This window comes from Podarcis liolepis, assembly GCF_965112155.1.
Source record: "Podarcis liolepis genome assembly, chromosome: 17".
NCBI lineage: Eukaryota > Metazoa > Chordata > Lepidosauria > Squamata > Lacertidae > Podarcis > Podarcis liolepis.
Genome location: NC_139571.1, coordinates 16,948,454 through 16,964,691, shown reverse-complemented (window position 1 = coordinate 16,964,691; position 16,238 = coordinate 16,948,454). Strand labels below are relative to the sequence as shown.

At 45.0% G+C, this 16,238-nt stretch overlaps 1 protein-coding gene across 1 annotated transcript in view; it reads right to left on the bottom strand.

Moving 5' to 3' along the window:
* Positions 1-229: 229 nt before the first annotated feature.
* SAXO1 (stabilizer of axonemal microtubules 1) overlaps positions 230-16,238 on the bottom strand; it is a 35,858-nt gene continuing 19,849 nt past the window's right edge. The window contains exons 2-4 of the mRNA XM_083482295.1: positions 12,116-12,292; positions 10,379-10,581; positions 230-1,389 (exon numbers count right to left, since the gene is read on the bottom strand). Of these exons, the coding sequence (XP_083338421.1) occupies positions 359-1,389; positions 10,379-10,581; positions 12,116-12,292 (1,411 nt within the window). The 3' untranslated portion in view covers positions 230-358. The remainder of the gene's footprint in view (positions 1,390-10,378; positions 10,582-12,115; positions 12,293-16,238) is intronic.

Genomic DNA, 16,238 nt, shown 5'->3' with positions numbered 1-16,238 from the left:
CGCCACCTGCGTCCCTTTTCATGCAAACATAGATTGGATCAATTAATTGCCTGATCAATCAGTTCAGACTCATACGATTAATGAATTTAACCTGCATACCTGTACCTGCAAGTAAGAGCCATTGAACTCAATGGGACTTCCAAGTAGATATGCAGAGGATCGTGCCATATGGTTTTCTGGTGGCAGCTCCGGAAATAAAATGTCATAACGCAACCAGGGGGAGGAGAGCTTTCCTAGAATGTTAGTTATTTATTCAGCTCTACCAGAAGGACGACAAGCCTCTGGAAATAAACATGATACCAATAGCATTCATCAACGAATAAATTCAGTGGTGTGTTGAAAACTAGCTCAAGAAACATCAGGCTTTCATCGCAATCTCTTTGAGGCCCGTTTGACTGAAGCTGCCGCCAGGAAGACTGCCTCTACGGTCGCCAGTATTCAAACTGGACGCACATCGGTCCTGGGCCACCGTAGCAGGACGGAACCGCCTGTGCCCTGCGTCATCGATCTTCTCAAATACGTAGCCGGGCGGCTCTTTGTACGTGGCAGGGCAAATGTGGACTTTCTTGGGTGTGTAGCACGTGGCGTAGGTGGTTTCGTCAACAAACGGAACGTGAGGCCGACAGGCCGGCAGCCGGGGCTTGAAGCTCTTGGTGAATGGAAGCGGGTGAGGCACGTAATGGCTCTGGAAGGTGGTCAAGGTGTCCATGGGGACTTTGGGCAACGTGACCTCGCAGTGAGGAACAATGGCCTTAGGTTTCGAATAGTCCCAATGCTTATAATCCTCCTTCATGGTGGAGCAGTGGTCGAAGGGATCTGTGTTGGTTATGACACGGGCCAGGGGTTTGCAGGACGTTGCCGGGCGGCCGTGAGGGTCGACGTAATGAATCTGCGCCATCGTCTTGAGGTCCATCTTCTCCTTAGGCGGTGTGTATGCGGCAGGCTTCCTGCTGACCGGCGGGGCCGTTGGCCAAGCTAAGAACTTTTCCCGGAATTCGGTAGTCCCCTCAAAACTGGCAAGGTCCGGCCTCACGTAAGGTGGCTTCACAGACTGAGCGGGTGGCCCTGCCAGCCCTTTGTAGGACTGCTTGTGGGTGGTGAGACCGTCAAATGGCTCCTCGCTGGGCTTGAATGGCTCAGGGACATGGGCGTGGCGTTTGGACAAGGGGTGTGCCACGTAATTCAACTTATAGTTGGTCATACTGTCCAAGGGTATCTTTGTAATGTGTGGCGATCTAAAAGGTTTGCAGCTCTTCGTCATTACTGGGCCCTTGTAAAGGTACTCATCCTGGTGCGTGGTCCGACAGTCAAATTTATCTTCTGCTGGGCGGAAAGTGTGTGGCGGCTTAATCATGTCCCTTTTGGGCTGCTTCCATGGCAAGTAATCAGCTGAAATGTAAGGAGAATGTATTTTAAAGAAAAATCATATGCTAACATTTGCTGACTAATAATATGGGGCTATTGTTTATCTCATATTCTCATTTCCACTCTATTTGCATGGCGAGTTCCCGCCTCCCCCCCAAGTGGAAATAAAGACACATGACACAGATATTTAAGGTTAATGGGCTAAATATGGCCACAACTTTATTGGTTACAGGTGATGAGCGGTATTGGCTTAGGCACTGGTTCTAACCGACTATCCGGCTTCAGCCTGTTCACTGGTTAACCACCAGTAGGGGGAGTCCTGCTGATGCACATCAACTAGGAACTCCCCCAGGGTCACCGCTTGGGGGCGTGCCTTAGGTCCTCACCTCCATAGGCTTCGGACAGGGCCACGCCCCCCAGAATCCTTTATCGGACTACCCTTCAATATGCGGGGCAGGTGATGGCGCTTCCTCCCCTCTTCCATCTACAGAACAATACCAATGCCTAACTGCCAATACCAAGAAAGTTGTGACAATTTGCTATGAGGAAGGCGAAAACCAAGTGGCTGGTGCCAATTTGCCAAGTGGAAAAAAATTCCTACCAGGCCCCTTAACGGCGACCAACCGAGGTCCATAGCAAGGTCAAAGATGAAAACCTTAAAGGGCGGGAGGGTGGGAAACTGGAGCAGCTGGAAGCAGGAAAGAGGGAGATCCCTGGCTGCCCCTGCGTTAAATGGAGCAGGCCATGCCCCCCAGGCCTGCCGATTGGCTGGCCAGGGGATGACCCAATCGGGGATTCCTTCAATCGCGCGGAGGCTGAGAGCCAGCCCGCATGGTGGGAGGGAGAAGCCCGCAACCCCACCTCCGTTCTATGTCGGAAGTGGCTTTATGGCATGCCATGCTAATGAATAAAATAGCAGGATTTATGTGAATATGGGCAGGAAGAATGAATACAGCTGCTTTGTTATTAGAAAGATGTCAAGACATTCATTGTATGAATGAACAGAACGAAACAGATGAGATGCACACATTATCAACATGGTAATTGTATAGCTGAATAAATACTGAAACAAGACGTCCCTAGATCACTGTCTCTTTGTACTTCCCTCTGTTTTGGGATGTGCAACGTCATGTCAAGAACATAAGGGCCTTCCTTGCTAGATCAGACCCGCATCTAGTCCAGTGTCCTTTTTCACACAGCGCCCAATCAGATGCCTTTGGGAAGCACACAAGGAAGAATGGGGAGCAAAAGCCCTCTTACAGCAGTTGTCACCCAGTGACTGGCCTTTAGAAGCAGGCTGCCTCAGATTCAGGCAATAACGTATTGTCATTACGACCAGTTGCCATTTTGATTTAAATGTGCATTTCCTGAGTTGAGCACCCCAAAAAAAGGTGTACAGAAAGAAGACTGCTCCTTCAGTTTCACTAAAACAGACACGTGTGGTGCTGTGGTCTAAACCACTGAGCCTAGGGCTTGCCGATCAGAAGGTCAGCGGTTCGAATCCCTGTGACGGGGTGAGCTCCCGTTGTTCAGTCCCAGCTCCTGCCAACCTAGCAGTTTGAAAGCACATCAAAGTACAAGTAGATAAATAGGTACTGCTCCGGCAGGAAGGTAAACAGCATTTCCGTGCACTGCTCTGGTTCACCAGAAGCAGATTAGTCATGCTGGCCACATGACCCGGAAGCTGTCTGCTGACAAACGCTGGCTCCCTCAGCCTATAAAGCGAAATGAGCTTGCAACCCCAGAGTCATCCGCGACTGGACCTAACGGTCGGGGTACCTTTACCTTTTAGCCCAAAGAGAGTGTAGGATAGCATACGAGGGTGGAACTATAAGAAACACAGGGCTGCCTCTGAAATCGACCTGGTTTTTCCATGCAACATGTTTCCACTAAGTGATTCCATGACAGCAGCCAAAGAAAGCTGTGAAGCAAGGACTAAAGGACTGTAACATCACAGCATCATCACTGAAGGTAAGTTCTTCTACGTATTACCCTAAAAGGGAGAGATGCTCACCGCAGGGCCACAAGCTCTCTGTTGTGGGTGGGGTGGTTTGACTCTAGAAGACTTGAGTTAGCATTCAAAAGAATGATGGTGATACCAACTCCATACTTCATGGGCATTTTGACTCTGCTGGTGAACCTATAACCTAGGAGTCACCCGTCTTTTTTAGGTCTGTGGGCACATCTGGGTCCTTTTAGTTGAGTGCAAATGGGCACCACCAACACCCCTCTCCCATAGAGTCAGAAAGAGAGAACGTGGGCACTTGGCTTCTTCGAGCATTCTCAGTAAAAGTAGAATAAATCCAGTAGAATTTATCTGAGCCTTGAAAAACACAGATGGAGATGAAGGAGGAAGTGGGGGAAGGTGTGACTCTTCCAACTTCCTGCTTCAGTTTTATGAAGAAGAAGAAACATGAGCACCCTCATCACTTTATGACCAAGGAGCTATGAGTGGGGAGTTTCGGAAGCCCCTGCTCTAACCAAACCATCTCATCTAATTGCATCTTGCGGCCTAGGACCCTCGTACCTACGGGACCGCCTCTCCCAGTATGCCCCACGGAGGACCTTAAGGTCCATATATAGCAACACCCTAGAGGTCCCGGGCCCTAAGGAAGTCAGATTAGCCTCAACCAGAGCCAGGGCCTTTTCAACACTGGCCCCGGCCTGATGGAATGCTCTGTCTCATGAGACCAGGGCCCTGCAGGATCTGATTTCTTTCCGCCTGGCCTTCGGCGTGGAATCAATTTGATTCCCTCCCCCTCTTTCCTCTTTCCTTTCTCCTTCTGTGATGGAACTCATATTTGGGGATTTCCCTGGCTTTTTTTCTGGCCCACGTAGGATCAGTCTAAATAGTTGGCCTTGGTGAAGATTTGACATTTTCATGCCCAAAAAGTTTTTGATTTGAGTTTCTACTGAAATGAGGCTGTATTTTAATGTTGTATTTTAATCTTGTTTTTAAGTTGTATTTTAATCAATTGTTTTTATACCTGGTGTTAGCTGCCCTGAGTCCAGTCTTGGCTGGGGAGGGCGGGGTATAAATTATTATTATTATTATTATTATTATTATTATTATTATTATTATTATTATTATTATTAATGAATCCCAAAAGTTATCTATGTGTTGTGTGTGCAACAGCCCTTCTTGTCTGCTCTGGCACAGCCCCAACAATTTGTTGTGATGCAAAGCCCTGTGCGATCTTTAACTTCTTCCTGATTCTCATCCGCACACCTGCATCTTTGCTACCTGAGAAGCTGCCATCGAGACACAGCACCTGTGACAGCCTTGGGATTTAAATCTGCTTCCTTGCAATGCTGCATCCCAAGGAGGACTGAGGTGCTTGCAAGGGATCTCCACGGACAGCCACAGTTTAATAGCTACTGCACGCAATAAAGGATTAAGGTTACTTTGGGAAGAAGCCATGTACATGTATTGAAAGGAACCACGGGGAAACGGAGCGACGACTAAGTGAGAACATCCCTCGTGTTTTTAACGGCTGCTTCTTAACACAGTCTCTACACAACCCTGGAGCAAATTTATAAGGATTACCTTTCAAACACACTTTTTGTAGGCCGTTGAAGACATACGGAAGTATTTCCAGAGTTTGCCATTACTTGTGATAATCTGGCCTAGGATGTTTGCTGATATGGGAGTTTTGTACAATATTTGGAAGATGGCAAATGTTTCCATATGTCTTCCATTGCACGTGTGTGTGTTAAAATGAACTCCACACATTTGGAGCTCTCCTAGGTATTATGAATATATTTCACTTTGTTGGAGCCAACAGCGCTACTATCCACCATCAAAATATGTTACAATTTCATTGAAACTCTCCTTCTTCTCTGGTGGGTATTAATGGCTTCCCATGTATCACCATCTTGAAAAAATTAAGAAATAGGGGAGGGAATCAAGGATACGCACCACATGTTTAAAAAAAGGCTCAGGCAGACCTCAGCATAGCCAAACAAAATGACTCTAAAATTAGATTATCTACTATGGAGTTTATCTGGGAGATAATGAGAAGACTGGAACAATAACAGGGTGATGCTGCAAAGCTGCAAGGCATTCGTTGTGACCTGATAGCATCATTTTCTGCCACATTGTTCTGGCTGGGGTGTATGTAGATAAATGCAAAAACTGCATTTCCCCCCTCTCACTCTCATTTCTGTCTGAATTATATTCTATCTCCATATAATGAATGGAAGGGATTGTCCCATACCTGACCTTGAAAGATAACAGGCTAATGTGGATCTGCATTGGTGGGTCTAATCCCTGCACCACAAATTCCATTCCAACTTTATACAGTGGTGCCTCGCAAGACGAAAAGAATCCGTTCTGTGATTCTCTTCGTCTAGCGGTTCTTTCGTCTTGCGAAGCAAGCCCATTGAAGGATTAGCGGATTAGCGCTATTAGCGGCTTATCATCTTATCGGATCAGCTGATAAGCGGCTTAGCGGCTTAGAAAAGGGGGGGAGGAAAAAAACCCCGCAGGAACTCGCAAGACATTGTCGTCTTGCGAAGCAAGCCCATAGGAGATTCGTTTTGCGAAGCACCTCCAAAACAGAAAACTATTTCATCTAGCGAGTTTTCCGTCTTGCGAGGCATTCGTCTTGCGGGGCACCACTGTAATTGTATGATTCTGTGAAATGGGGAAAGTGGGTTGTATCAGAGGCTTCCATCAGCAGAAAGGGGAGGGGGGCAATTGGGGGCAATCGTCCTCTGCCCCAGTGCACCCCTCCCACATTGTTCCAAAGCAGGGCCAGATTTAGGTTTGATGAAGCCCTCAGCTACTAAAGGGAATGAGGCCCTTTCTATGTCCAGCTGTCCTTTCTCAACAACAAATGGTCGCTGTTTTTTGTGTTGAATATATGCTATATGGTAATTTATGGACCTAATAGCGATCTAAAGCCATTTGCACATAACAAAATATGTATTTTATCAAAATAATTTTTGAACTGAAATACAATTAAGAAGTATATTAATAGTGAATTACAATTAAGAAGAAATTGCTGTTTTGAGGGGTAGTTTTTTGAAAGTCTGGAATGGATTAATCTGTTTTGCATTACTTTCTATGGGAAAGCGTGCCTTGGTTTTGGAATGGACTTCCGGAATGGATTAAGTTTGAGAACCAAGGTACCACTGTATATAGAAATGAGCAAACCAGTGATATTTTAGGAAGCAGGCTAGCAGGCAGGGCCCATTACTTACATCAGGCATAGGCAAACTCGGCCCTCCAGATGTTTTTGGGACTACAACTCCCATCATCCCTGACCACTGGTTCTGTTAGCTAGGGATGATGGGAGTTGTAGTCCCAAAACATCTGGAGGGCCGAATTTGCCTATGCCTGACTTACATCATAGGAGCACAACACAAAACATTGTTGCTGGATGTAGGTTTTATTTTATTACTTTTTATCTTATATTTTGGAAATATAATCCAGGTTTTTTTCCTTTAAATTTTTCTGGGGCCCCCAAGAGAGTGGGGCCCTAAGGTAGAGCTTGTTTAGCTTATACATAAATCCGGCACTGTTCCAAATCCTCCGGAGTTAACTTAGGGTGGGCAGGAGCTGCAGTGGGGAGAAGGAACTGCCTCCTTCCCCATTCTACTGATGGAAGCAGCTGCCTCCCATCCCCCATTGAAGTGAATGGAGAGCCCCACTCGCAGGAACTTTGTGAGTGCAGTTTAATTGGTCTGACTCTGGCTAAGAGGATATAACTGCCTGAATACTAGAAAGCGCCACTTTGTTCCAGTCCTCCAAATCGATGAAATGTGCCCTATAAACAATGAATCAGCACAATATGCCCAAGACCGTGGGACCAATTATTAGCTGGGGATTTCCATTTGCAGAGAATTGTGATAAAAAGTTGTAAATTGCAACCAAATGTAGGCGAGCTGCATTTCATTACGGCTCTCGGAACCCCGGCAAAAGCTCTGCAAATCATTACCTAAGGTTTTCATATGGTTCATCTGCAGGTAGTTTAAGCACTTCGGTTTGGGACAGTAACGTCGTTGAGGGGATGAATCCACACACTCGAAGGGCCAGGGAAGACGGGACAGAAGGGACATGTGTGCACAATCGGCATGCGTAGGTGGGGAGCAGGGATTGTGTCCATGGCATGCACTCCAACATTTCTCCAATGAAAACAGGGAATTCTCTTCTGTGTCAGGAAGATGCTCCCGCGTTTGATCTCACGCACGCATGGACGTCACCTCAACATTGACATCTGGCACTTTGAGCCAATTGCAACCTCTCCACTGAATCTACTTCACAGGATTGTGGTGAAGAAAAAACGTGTGAGGGAAGGGATTGCACACAACACCTTCCACAGACAAATGGAATGAAATAATAATAATAATAATAATAATAATAATAATAATAATAATAATTATTATTATTATTATTATTATTATTATTATTATTATTATTATTATTTATACCCCAGCCAAGGCCGGGCTCAGGGCGGCTAACAAGCAATAATAAAACAAGTTCAATGAATACAACTTAAAAACAAGATTAAAATATTGAAACATTGAAATATTAAAATGCAGCCTCATCACAGGATGAGAAAGGAAAAAGAAAAAGGAATAATTGTATCTGTAAGCTGCCTTGAGTCCCTGTCAGGGGAAAAGGTGGGTGATAATAATAATAATACTAATAATAATAATAATTGAAATGGTGAAAATGATCAAGAACATACCAAAGAGTAAATCCTATTGAACTCATTAGAACTTAGTTCTGAATAAAAATGCTTAGGATTAAAGTGTAAGGCTGCAGTCTTTAACCAGTTACTTGGGAGTAAGCTCCACTGAATACAGCGGGACTTACTTCTGAGTAGACAGTGTAAGGCTCCATTTACAGTAAAGGAATCGACACTCCACGCGTTTCCTTAAAAATGAAGCGTTGCCATGAAAGAATTTGAAGTGGATCGGTGACCTTTTCCCTCGAAATTATAGGGAGAGAGAGAGAGAGAGAGAGAGAGAGAGAGAGAGAGAGAGCGCAAAGACGTGGAGGGGAGGAAAAAGGATAACCGGGACATCCCGGAATCAAATCATAAAGTGGGATGGCCTCAGTAATTCCGGGACTGTCCCTGGAAAATCGGGGCACATGGCGGGTCTGCCACAGGTTCCCCCAACCCCGTTAGTCACATTTCCCATACCTTGTGAATGACTTAGTGCATACAGACCTTCTGTATACAAGCCCTGTAGGCAGTCAATATGTTTGTACACATACCATTTGTTCACACACTATACAAAATGTTCATATTGGAGTAGTGGAGGGTCCCGGGGACACCATCCTGCTTCCTCCTCTTGCAGCAAGGATCTACACCACTGAACCTCTTGGGCTTGCCAGTCAGAAGGTCGGCGGTTCGAATCCCCACGACAGGGTGAGCTCCCATTGCTGGGTCCCTGCTCCTGCCCACCTAGCAGTTCGAAAGCATGTCAAAGTGCAAGTAGATAAATAGGTACCACGGTGGTGGGAAGTTAAACGGTGTTTCTGTGCACTCTGGTTTCCGTCACTGTGCCCCATTGCACCACAAGCGGTTTAGTCCTGCTGGCCACATGACCCAGAAAGCTGTCTGAGGAGAAATGCCAGTTCCCTCGGCCTGAAAGCAATTTGAGCACCGCAACCCTGTAGCTGCCCTTGACTGGACTTAACCATCCAGGGGTCCTTTACTTTTACCTTGTTACACCTGCGTCCTGTTTAAAGTTCCTGACCTGCCTACAAGTTTGAATATCTATATTTCTGACAGTATCCCCAGCAGAGTTAACACTGTTTACATACTAGGGTTTCATTTCTCTTAATCAGTGAAGTTGTTCCAGTAACTGCGACACTTCTAACATGTTTTTTTTGGGGGGGGGAGTGCCGTTACTGTGGACCCTTGAGTACCCCCAGGAAAATACCTCCACTGCTCTTAACATTTAAGTGAGCCCTTGCTCACTCTAGTTTAACAGCCCTTTCTCAGGGTAGCATTCTGTGCCACAGACACGGCACCGAAAAGGCTCCTCACTGGTTGCGTCTCCCCAGCTGCATCCAGCTTTGCATATCCTCTGATGATATGCAGATTCTGTGCACAGATTCTGCAGTCTTTAAATACTGAGATGTGAACAAGAAGCTGCCATGAGATAACCCCACCACAGCTGACCTGCAGTCCCCAAGCAATAACTGCCTCAGACACAGGAGCCAAGCCAGAGTTGGCCGCTTAATAATAATAATGATAATAATAATTTATACCCTGTCCTCCCCAGCCAGAGCCGGGCTCAGGGCGGCTTACACCAATAAAACCACATTAAAAACATAAGGCGGGGGGGACCAATTTAAAATACAGGTTAAAATGCAATTTAAAATGCAGCCTCATTTTAAAAGTAGCCGATAAATCAAGACCACAAGGGGAGGGAAACATAAGGGTCAGAACGAGTCCAAACCAAAGGCGCAGCTCTGTCTTGCAGGCCCTGCGGAAAGATGTCAAGTCCCGCAGGACCCTAGTCTCTCGTGACAGAGCGTTCCACCAAGTCGGGGCCAGAACTGAAAAGGCCCTGGCCCTAGTTGAGACCAATCTAAACACCTTGCGACCTGGGACCTCCGAAATGTTGTCATTTGTGGACTTTAAGGTCCTCTGTGGGGCATACCAGGAGAGGCGGTCCCGTAAGTACGAGGGTCCTAGCCGTATAGGGCTTTAAAGGCCAAAACCAGCACCCTGTACTCCACCGGGAGCCAGTGCAGTTGGTAAAGCACCAGATGAATGTGATCCCGCGGCAAGGACCCTGTAAGGATAGAATGAGGTGGTGGAACCTTACTGGTCCCTCGCGTCACCTGATCCTCACCGAGTTGGTCACTGCAACACCAGACTCTGGCCATTTATAGTGATGGAGCTATAAGTGCAAAAGAAAGCATCTCTGTCCTGCGGCAAATTGCTATGGTGACATCGTACGGATTAAGGCGCCTTTGTTTCAGCCCCGTGTCCAAGATGTTGCAAAGAAGCAGATCGCCTTATAAAATAGCTCCTTTGACACTTACCTTTGTATGTTGGTACTGTGGTCATCTTGTCATCGGAAGAATATTTCCGTTCCTGAGGCATGCAAGGACGCACTCGATTAATGGGGTAAGGGTTGTAGTCTTGCTTATACGTAGACAACAGGTCCATAGCTGCATTACTCTTGAAATATTGTTCGGGCGGCCTCAGCTTTATAGGCGATACTTCATGAGGGACGTAATCTCTCCTGTAAACAAGAACGCCGGCATGGCTCACTTGTGTTAATATCTAGAACCGAGGAAAAACATGTGTCTATATTGCACCTGTCCTTAGATAATGTTGTCGGACAGGTTTAATGCCCCTGGAAGCTGGCAGGGGATTTGGGTTGACAGGCCAACTCGCCCTGTTCCCGCAACTGTGATTTGTTTTCACGTTCCTAATGTTGAATGTTAGGATATTGTGACCAGCCTGGGGACCTGGTGGTGAAAAGCAGGTAATAAATTTAATCATCATAAATGATAATAGTCTTCAATTTTTTTTCACCAAAGCCAGACTACGCGTCTTTCCTTCTGCAGTGTTGGATGGCAGGTTGAGAGGAGTTCCCTACCAGGACAGACTTTGCTCGTGTGCCCAAGACATCGATTCCATAAAACATATTTTGTTGCACTGTGCAAAATATGAGCAAGCCAGGGCTGAACTGATACTACCCTTGCTGGTATCTTTCCCGGGAAAAGCAGAGGCTCACTATGTCAGGTTCCTATTGGAAGACCAGACAAATGCTAGAACATTAGCAGTGGCAAAGTTTTTATCGGTGGTTGCAAGAACCAATGATCCCTATATTCTGAACAAAATGCTTGTTTAACCTGGAGGTAGGCTGTATGAATTGTGTACTGCTTTTTAACGATTTGTTGGGTCTTTGGACCATAATAAAGATTGTTGTTGTTGTTGATAATAGTCTTCAATTTTTTTACACCCGAGTCCCATATCTAGCCCAAACATGCAGTTGAGGACACACTTTTTATTCCCCCCCCCCCCCCGATATATCTGTATGGTGGTAATCAAGCTGGGAATCTGTAGTGGGTCCTAACTTGGCCAATTGTTTAAAGAAAAGGAAACTCACAAGCGTTGTGCTTAGCAGGACATTGCTGGTGCTGCTGGTGCTATTATTGCTGCTGTTTACAAACTGTGCCCCCTTCTCCACCCCATAGCCTCTTTTTCCAAGTCTAATGAAGCCCCATAGATAAGGCTGCATCCATACGTTCTTGAGCATCTTAGCTAGGGACAGTTCAAAAACCTCCTGTTCTACAAGAATTCTCAGTTTTTAGGCAAAGGCTCTGAGATTACATCTGTGAGCTCCTTTAGTACCCCTTGGGTGCAGCTTATCAGGCCCTGAAGATTTGAAATCGTGGCAAAGTAGCTAGGTGTCCCCTTGCCACCTGTCGAGCCTTGTTCTGCAATGGCTGTGATTTAATTTTTTTTATGCTCTGTACTCCTTTGATGGTCCGCTCACCATAATAAACATTGGACTGATCTTCCCTGTCTCAGTTTATGAGGCCAAAATGCCTCTGTTGCCCAGAGGTATTGGTGTTACTGAGAAAAGAGTAACATCCATTCTGCACTCTCTGCTCTCTCCATTCAGCAGGATAACAAACCCTCCATCATTTCCCTCCTCAAGTCCCGAAAATCAGGACTTCACCCCCACACGGGACTGCAACACACATCTTTTCCCAGGTATGTCTGTTTCATGGCTCACAGATACCCATCACTTGCCATTTTGTTACCTCATGGTAGAAATGCCCTCCATTGGCACTGGCTGCTTATTGTACTCTATGACGGGTTTGCAGGATTCTCTGGGTTCAAAGTTGGGATAAAGTGGGTATTTCTCTGTATACTCAGTGAGGAGACATGGCTTCTCGTTCATTTCGAAGGGTCTGGTTATATGAGGGCAGCGATGGCGCCTGGAGGAAGCACAAAGGTTAGGAATTAGTTGGCGTACAAAACAAGAACTTTGTTTGTCTCAGCTCAGCTCTGCAAACTGCTTCCAGGGACAGTGCTGAGGACCGAGACATGTGACATAGTAATAAAGAAGAGATCCTTGGAGCATGTGCAGAGATCCTTTCCCATGGCACAGGTTCACCAGAGCTAGCCCTAAAACACTTTACAATGGTACCTCAGGTTAAGTACTTAATTCGTTCCGGAGGTCCGTTCTTAACCTGAAACTGTTCTTAACCTGAAGCACCACTTTAGCTAATGGGGCCTCCTGCTGCTGCCGCATTGCCGGAGTACGATTTCTGTTCTCATCCTGAAGCAAAGTTCTTAACCTGAAGCACTATTTCTGGGATAGCGGAGTCTGTAACCTGAAGCGTATGTAACCTGAGGTACCACTGTACAGGGGGAAGAAGAGGGACGGCAAGCCTTCCTACAATAAAATTAATAATAATAATAATAATAATAATAATAATAATAATAATAATAATAATAATTTTATTTATATCCTGCCGTCCCCAGCCAAAGCTGGGCTCAGAGTCACAGAAGTATGGTTTCCTGCCAAGTTTAAATGCGAATGCTTTTCCGTTTTGAAATTGATTTACACCTCACCTGTGAAGTAAGGCAATGTTGCTGCTGCTTAAAATGTGGGAACCTTAGGCAAAACTGCAAATGAATAAATCCCCTCAGGGAATATTGACAGTTGCATTCAGAGATAAGTCTGCCTTTCCTGTATTAAAATTCAGTGGCCCATGCTGTTGACCTCCCTCTCCCTCTGCCGAAATCCAAGAAATGCTGGAATGCCTACAGGTGATTTAATGGGAACAATCTGGAACATTCCTAGTTGAGAGAAGGTTCTGGCCCCAGGCCTCTTGAGCAGGGATGGGGTTGGAATTCAGTTTGATTTGCATTACCCGATTCACAGTTCCTGAAACAGTACGCAAACCAGAATGCTGGTATCAGTTAAAATTTGCACTTCTCCAAGATGAGGATAAAACAATAAAGACAGGGGAAAAGAGTAGGTTAATGTGAACTGAAACTGTAATGAGGCAGAAGGAAGTCTACAATAAAAAATAAGTAACGAGATTCAACCCACACCGAAGGTTCACAATATACAAGAAATACCAACACAGGGTAGAATCATATTAAATAGAATCTATCAGGTGATAGGTATTGAGAATGTTTAAGTTATCGTTCTGTTATAGTTAAATTTTGTCAATTTGTATCTTTTTATTTTTTCTTTTCTTTCTATTCATTTCTTTTTTTTTGTTCACGTTGACGTGTATGTTTTCCCCCCTTTCCTCTTTTCGTATAGGTTATTAATGTATTTGCTATGTATTTATATGGTTTTGCTAATAAAAAATTAATGATAAATAAAATTTGCGCTTCTCTTGAGTTGAAAACTTGTGTACAAAAACAAGTGTATAAGGAGAAAGTATGCCCCCCAAAAAGCATACACATGAAATGCATATTGAAAGCAATACACAAACTGAAGTGTAGTGGGTTCCCATGAGATAAGACACAGTAGTAACAGCAATAACCTTTACTGAACTAACAGAACTGGACAACAGGGCAAAGCAACTGCTTATATACATTTCTGAAGGACTGGGCCACTCCCACTCCCAACGTGATTGGCTGTCTAAACTCCCAAGCTGCAAATCATGACTCAGAGTTTTAAGGGCCAATGGCAGAGGCACAAGTCCTGAAATGTTCTGTGATTGGATATCATGTATTGAATCAGAACACAGGGGTTCAGAATCCTTAGTCCAGACTCAAGCTCAGGCAAACACAGACCACAGAGTACATAACCCAAACATTAGGTTAAATTGCTTCCAAAAACATGTATATTGGGCAAAAGTACATACAAAATTTTCTAGAAGAAATGCATGCTAAAATGGTGACAAGTCTTTGAGGTTTTTCAAGAATGTAAACTGATGAGGGAATGTGGTGAACTGAAGTTAAGATGGGAGAAACAAGAAACTCAAAGAAACCCAAACAGAGAATTTGATTCATCCATACTTCTGGGTTTATCTTGATTCACAAAAATCACCCTCAGAGTCTAATAATAATAATAATAATAATAATAATAATAATAATAATAATAATAATAATAATAATTTATTATTTATATCCCGGCCATCTGGCTGGGCTTCCCCAGCCACTCTGGGCGGCTTCCAAAAAAATATTAAAATACTGTAATACATCAAACATTAAAAGCTTCCCTAAACAGGGCTGCCTTCAGATGCCTTCTAAAAGTCTGGTAGTTGTTCTCTTTGATATCTGGTGGGAGTGTGTTCCACAGGGTGGGCGCCACTACCGAGAAGGCCCTCTGCCTGGTTCCCTGTAACTTCGCTTCTCAAAATGAGGGACCCACCAGAAGGCCCTTGGTGCTGGACCTCAGTGTCCGGGTAGAACGATGGGGGTGGAGACACTCCTTCAGATATACTGGACCAAGGCCGTTTAGGGCTTTAAAGGTCAGCACCAACACTTTGAATTGTGCTCAGAAACATACTGGGAGCCAGTGTAGGTCTTTCAAGACCAGTGTTATATGGTCTTGGCGGCCGCTCCCAGTGACCAGTCTAGCTGCCGCGTTCTGGATTAGTTGTAGTTTCCGGGTCACCTTCAAAGGTAGCCCCACGTAGAGCGCATTGCAGTAGTCCAAGCGGGAGATAACCAGAGCATGCACCACTCTGGCCACCTATGTCCTGATTGTTAGAAATTCCAAATTCTGGATTCAGAATCTTCAGTTCCAAACTTATCAGTTAAGGGAGTGGAGAGTGGGAAATAGTGGTTGGGATCTATTTTCAACACCTGGAAGTGAAATTTAGAACCAATGCATATGGTCAAATGGACCTCTACCTCTTAGCTATGGCCCCACTGAAGTCACAATGGCTGGGCCAGCAGAAATAGTGGCAACCTCATTGTACAGAGCTGGAGTAAAACATACAAAGTTATTACCACTATTAAATCAGCCCTAAATCAGACCATTGCAGAGACCCTCTATTGTAATTTAATGTTAGAAAATACACTCTGTTTATGGCAGGAGTCTTTAGTACCAACTGCCCACAGAACTGGCATCTAGTTGATCAGAAAGCCACACATTTTTGTACTTGTGACTTACATTGTCGAAGCAGCCTAATGCATGACATCATCTGCACACAAGTGCGCTTCCAAGTTCATGTAGATCATTAAAAGGTCGTTAAATAGCGGTGCAAATCATAAAGCACTAGCCATGAATCCCCAGGGCAAGCTCTGAAGCAGCTCAAACATTCTTCTCGCTGACCTAAACAAACTTCCTTTCCCGAGTCAGGCAAAGAGAAATATTCAAGCCAAATGCATTTTTCTTTTAAGTACAGCAAATTTCTGGCATTGTTCTATATCTCAGCGACTTTGTTCAAGTTGGCCTGATCCTTTTTGGCATCTGAAGAGAAATTAACCACTTAAAAATAATTGAAGTTATCTTATCCCCCTTTTTTGCTTTGCAGCTGTTACAAGAACAACCTGAGTTTACTGAAGAGAAAATAAGAGTTGAGTCCAGCGAGCTACTCATGCGTTTAGGGGGGAGACAAGGAATATTCCAGCTCTTTTTCTGTGTGGAGGGGCTTGTTTGGTAAAAGGAGGGGGCGCTGCAATGTGCTCAGCACACTGCCAGCAAATGACTGGGGGTTGTGGAAAAACTTGGCAAGAGTTGGATTCTACCTAGCTATCTCTTATGCTTCCCCCAAGTTCAGTTTCATGTTGCCCCTTCTCTTTTGATCGCATTGTCATGACCTTTGTTGTTGGGTGGGATATGAAGAAAATATTTATTTGCAGAATGTATTATAGTAAGGTAAAGGGACCCCTGACCATTAGGTCCAGTCACAGACGACTCAGGGGTTGCGGCACTCATCTCGCTTTACTGGCCGAGGGAGCCGGCGT